Source organism: Belonocnema kinseyi, chromosome 7 (genome assembly GCF_010883055.1).
Source record: "Belonocnema kinseyi isolate 2016_QV_RU_SX_M_011 chromosome 7, B_treatae_v1, whole genome shotgun sequence".
NCBI lineage: Eukaryota > Metazoa > Arthropoda > Insecta > Hymenoptera > Cynipidae > Belonocnema > Belonocnema kinseyi.
The window spans coordinates 8282132-8288036 of record NC_046663.1 but is presented as its reverse complement, the minus strand read 5'-3'; the positions used below and the strand labels follow the sequence as shown (position 1 = coordinate 8288036).

At 20.2% G+C, this 5905-nt stretch overlaps 1 protein-coding gene across 3 annotated transcripts in view; it reads right to left on the bottom strand.

Moving 5' to 3' along the window:
* The window catches only part of LOC117176165 (sterol regulatory element-binding protein cleavage-activating protein), a 75130-nt gene that overhangs the window by 11997 nt on the left and 57228 nt on the right, over positions 1 to 5905 (bottom strand). For all 3 annotated transcript variants that reach the window (XM_033366256.1, XM_033366257.1, XM_033366255.1), the window contains exons 10-11: positions 5454 to 5637; positions 5206 to 5345 (exon numbers count right to left, since the gene is read on the bottom strand). In XM_033366256.1, coding sequence (XP_033222147.1) covers positions 5206 to 5345; positions 5454 to 5637 — 324 coding nt within the window. The remainder of the gene's footprint in view (positions 1 to 5205; positions 5346 to 5453; positions 5638 to 5905) is intronic.

Genomic DNA, 5905 nt, shown 5'->3' with positions numbered 1-5905 from the left:
CGAATTTTTCTTCGTTGGGGAATATTTTTTTTACTAAAATTGTAACTATTATATTTTTTATTGGCACTTTACATCAATAATTGAAAAATTATGTATTTTTTTTTTTTTTATAAATTCGTCTTTATTAGCAGAAAATTGTTTTTTTTTTGGATGAAAAATTATAAAAATTTATTTATCATTTATTTAATTTAAAATTAACTTTTTCATTTAAAGTTCAACTATTTTATTTAACTATTTGGTACAAAATTAAACTGTTTCCTAGAAAATTCCATTTTTTATTAAAACTTTATATTTTTAATTAAAAATTGAACTTTTCTAGTCAAAAATTCAACTATTTAATTAAAAATTAATGTTTTTCTTTTTTTTATTCGACCTTTCTTTGAAGGTTTTCTTTTTTTCATTCAACTCCTTGTTTCAAATTGAACTACTTTCTTCAAAATTAATTTGTTTGAAGATTTATAATTTCAGTTAAAAGTTCGTTTATTTTTTCTTGTTAATAATAAATTTTTTTAGCTGAAAAATTAACTATTTTGTTAAAAATTAAGTATGCTGTAAAAAATTGTATTACTTTTTTATTTAAAAATTAATTCATTTAAATGAAAATGTAACTTTTCCACTTCATCAAAATATCAACTATCAAATTTTTCGTTTTAAAATCACCTTTTTATGACTTTTAAACCTTTTTTTTCAGAAAATTCGACTCTTTGGTTGAAAATTAAACTACTTTCTTAAAAGTTAATTTTTTTGCTTGAAGATTCATAATTTTAGTTGAAAATTCGTTTTTTTTAATTTTGTTTTTGTTAAAAATTATTTTTTTTTTATTGAAAATTGGACAGTTTGGTAGAAAAATTTAATTACTTTGTAAAAAATCGAATTATTTAGTACAAAATTACACTGTTTTGTCAAAAATTTAAAAAAAAATAATTTTCAACAAAGCAGTTGAATTTGCAATCACCAAATTTTTATACAAATAGATGAAATTTAAACCTACAAAGATAAATTCTTTAAAAAAATTAATTTTCAATAAAAAAGCGAAATTTCAAACAAAGAGATGAATTTCGAACTTAACTAATAAAGTTTCAACCAAATACATAAATTTGAAGAAAAAAAATGTAATTTTCTGCCCGAAAATATTAGAGAGATCAATTTTTAATTTTAATGCTCAATCTTAAACCAAAAAAAAAAATTAAACTGAATTAAATGATTACTATTTAAATATTATATAATATTATATATAATAACAATATTATTATAAAATAATATTATATAAATTAATAATCGAATTAGTTGGCCCAAAATTAAAATGTTTTGTCGAAAATTCATTTTTTTTGTGAAGAATTAATTTTTTAACTAAAAATGTAACTATTCCATTTTTTATTAAAAATTTATATTTTTAATTGAGAATTGATCTTTTCTAGTAAAAAATACAAGTATCAAATTCAATATTTACGTATTCTTTTTTAGTTGAAACTTATTTGGTACAATATTAAACTGTTTTGTAAAAAATTACCTTTTTTTGTTGGGAATTATTTTTAAACAGAAGTTAAATTTTTTATTTTCATTTGAAACTTTATATTTTTAATTAAATATTTATATTTTTTGGTAAAAAATGCATTATTTTTGTTGTTGAAAATTGACCTTTTTTTGTTAAGTTCAATTTCTTTTTTAAAATTGATCTTTTTTTGTGGAATCTAAATTTTGATTTTGTTAATTTTCTTTTTTTTTAATATATACTATTAAATTTTTTTAAGATTTATCATTTCAGTTGAAAGTTCGTTTTTTTCTTTTTTTAAATTAATTTTCTTAAATGAAAAATTTACTATTTTGTTGAAAATCGGACAGTTTTGTAGAAAAAATGAACTTTTGTGTTGAAAATTCGTCTTTCTGGCATAAAAATTCAATAATTTAGTAAAAAAATATCAATTTTTTCTTGGTTGGGAAATATTTTTTTTACTAAAATTGTAACTATTATACTTTTTATTGGCACTTCATATTAATAATTGAAAAATTATGTATTTTTTTTTGTAAATTCGTCTTTATTATATCAGAAAATTATTCTTTTTGGATGAAAAATTATAAAAATTTATTTATCATTTATTTAATTTAAATTTAACTCTTTAGTTTAAAGTTAAACTATTTTATTTAACTATTTGGTACAAAATTAAACTGTTTCGTAGAAAATTCCATTTTTTATTGAAACTTTATATTTTTAATTAAAAATTCATCTTTTCTAGTCAAAAATTCAACTATTTAATTAAAAATTAATGTATTTTTTTTTTAAATTGATCTTTTTTTGTTAAATCCAACTGTTGATTTCAAACTAAATTATTTTTTTGTTAAAATATCAACTATTGATTTTTTCGTTGAAAGTTCATCTTTTTGGGATTTTTAAAAGTTTTTTTTTTTAATTCAACTCCTTGTTTTAAAATAGAACTACTTTTCTGAAAATTAATTTTTTTACTGAAGGTTCATAATTTCAGTTGAAAATTAGTTAATTTTTTCTTGTTAAAAATTAATTATTCCAACTAAAAATTTAACTATTTTGTTAACAAAAATACTGTAGAAAACTCGTTTTTTTAATTAAAAATTAATTCTCTTACATGAAAATTTATACAATTTCAGGGTGGCCGCTTTAATCGACGAAATAAATTCCCGGTTTTTTCCGGGTTCACAAACGTTTTTCACGGTCAATGAAATTTAAAAAATCGAACACTAAAGCTACAAAATTTTCCACTTGAGGTAATAAAAACTAAGCTTTAAATGAAAGCACTCAAAGTGGAACTGTTAAATTTTGAACTTTAAACATTGCAATTTAAAAGTTTTCAATTAGAACATTTTGTATTCAAATGCTCAATAATTTACGCGTATAAAACTGAAGGAATTTTAAGCTAGAAACATTAAATATTGAAAAATTGAAATAAATTTTAACTCAACACTTCTTAAATTAGAAATTCAATGAATTTCTTTTTAAATAGTTTAAACATCCTTGGAAAGCTTTAAAATTTTATTTCAAAATCTTGAGAAATCTAGAAGTTGTTTTAAATTTAAAATTATTCTGGAAATTTTTTCAAAACTTCTAAATATCTGTCAAAATTAATTGCATTTTTTCTACAATTTTCAGAAAATCCTGTAAATTTTCGAAAATTTCTTTACAATTTGGATGTATAAATAACAATTAAACATGTATTATTTGTAGGCGAAATTTGAATAATTTTAAGAGATATTTAGAAGTTTTGAAAAGATTCAAAATTAATGTAAAACTTGAAATGATAGTCTAATATAAAATAAAATGTACATTTTCGCAGATTTAAACAAAAAAATAGATTCTTTTCAAGAATTTTTAAAGGCTTCAAAATAAAAAAAAAAAATTCTGAAAATTCAAAGGAAAATTAAAAAGAATTTTTTATTTATTAACCCATTAACGACCAAAGTTATCAATTTCATAACATGAGTTCGACCGCAAAATTTATGGACATAAAAAAAAAATAAATAGATCAAAAGTAAATTCAAATCCGTGTTCAAAATTCGAATATTTTGTCTTTAAAAATAGATATGGTGGTTTTTGCATAAAAAATAGTGAAAAATGTTTGATTTTTCATTTTTATATATATTTTTTTAAATTTAACATTTCTGTAATTAGAAGTTAAATTATTTTTATTTTAAATAGTCTAGACATCCTTTAAAAGCTTTAAAATTTTATTTCAAAATCTTGAGAAATCTAGAAGACGTTTTAAATTTGTCCAAATTCAAAATAATCTTACAATTTTTTTCGGAACTTTTAAATATATTTTAAAATGAAATGAATTTTTTCTATAACTTTGAGAAAATCCTGCAAATTAAAAAAAAATTTAATTTGAGTTTATGTACAATGATAAGATACTTATTGTTTGTAAAAATATTAGACTAATTTGAAGAGATATTTAGCAGTTTAAAAAAAATTCGAATTAAATTTAGAACTTGAAATAATTTTAAATATTTACAGCCGGATTTAAAATAAAATGTAAATTTTTGCCGATTTTAAACAATAATTTAGAATTTTTTTAAGAATTGTGAAATATTTCAAAAGAATAAAAAAATTTCTTAAGATTCTTAGGAAAATTGAAATTGAAGTTTTGAATCTTTTCAAAACTTCTAAATATATCTTAAAATTACTCAAATTACTCAAATACCAAAAAATACAAATTTTCGACAATAAACATAAATTTAAAATTGAAAAGAGAAATTAACAACAAAAAATTGAATAGTTACATTTTCAGTTGTAAAATAAAAAAATTTTAACCAAAAGAAAACTCATTTTTTTTGTAAATAATTAAATTTTCAAAACAAAGTTAGGAATTTTCAAATAAAATTCAGAATCTTCAACAGGAATAATTACATTTTCAGTTTTAAAAAAATCATTTTCAAGAAAAAAAACATACTTTAAAACATAAAGAATAATTTTCAACCAAGAAAATTAATTCCTACCAAAAAAGATGATTTTTCAACTAAAAAAGATAAGTTTTCAAATAAAAATTATATAGTTAAATTTTTAGTTTAAAAAAGTAATTTTAATCTAAGAAGATGAATTTTTAACGAAAGTTATGAAATACTTAATTGGAATAATTAAATCTTCAGTTAAAATAAAAATAATAATTTTCAGGAAAAAACAACAATTTTCAACAAAATATTTAAAGTTTCAACTGTGATAATAAAATACTCATTAAAAAAAATTAACTTTCAGCCAAAGAAAAAACGAATATTTAACAAATCAGCTAAGTTTTTCACTAAATAGATAAATTTTCAATTGAAATTATGAATCTTGAAAAAAAAAATTAGTTTTTAGAAAAAAGGTTTAAATTTTAACCAACAGATTGGTAAATTTCCAACAAAATGCATGAATTTTCAACTAAAAAACGATAAATTTTTTAACAAAAGACAAGCATATATTAAAATTTTAGTTAAAAAAAATTAATTTCAAACAGAAGGAAAACAAATTTACAACAAAATATTTAAATAAAGTAAAATAAAGTTACTTTTGCAAATGAAGAATCATTGTTATTGAATTTTACATTGCAATTTAAAAAGAATTAAGTACACTCGCGAAATATTATTTAAAATTAAAAATATTATCCTAAACAATGATTTAAACTGTCTTTAATAAAAAATTCCCTGAATTTTCACTGACTTAGGGCCACCCTGACTATTTAAACTGATAGAAAATTTTACCAGTTAGGAGATCCCAAACACAGAGTAATCCATCTTGAGATCCACTTCCTGAAGTCATGGGATTAATCCTGTCAATAAAAAGACACGATATGGGACCACAATGGCCGTGTAAAGTATATAAAGGAAGCTGATCTTCAACCCTGAAAAATCAGACAAAGAAAATTTTTCAAAGAAATTAATTTTTCGAAGAGAAAAAAGAAATTTAAAAAAAAAATTAATTTAACAAGAAATTTAAAAAATAATAATACCTATAAACTTTTATAGTGTGATCTTGACTTCCTGTTAAAACTCGCCCGCCTTCACTATCGAGCACAGTTATTACTTGTTGATGTGCCCGATGAGAACACAATTTTATACATCGCAAATCCTCTTCGGGCTGAGCGACATTATTTACATCCATGGGTGAACCTGCACTCCCCGTTCTTACATGTGCTAAGAAAAAATATATAAATTTTACCATAACCAGAATTTACAGTCCAAAATAATCTCAAAAGAGGGTAAATAGGTTTATTTTTTAAAGAAAATAAGAACCCTATAAAGTGAATCTTCAACTAAAAAGTTAATTTTTCACCATAAAAGATTATTCTTTCACTAAAGAAGTTGAATTTTCAACCAAGTAGATTAATTTTCTACTAAAAAGATAAATTTTTAACAAATTGCATACATCCTTTAAAAGCTTTAAAATTTTATTTCAAAATCT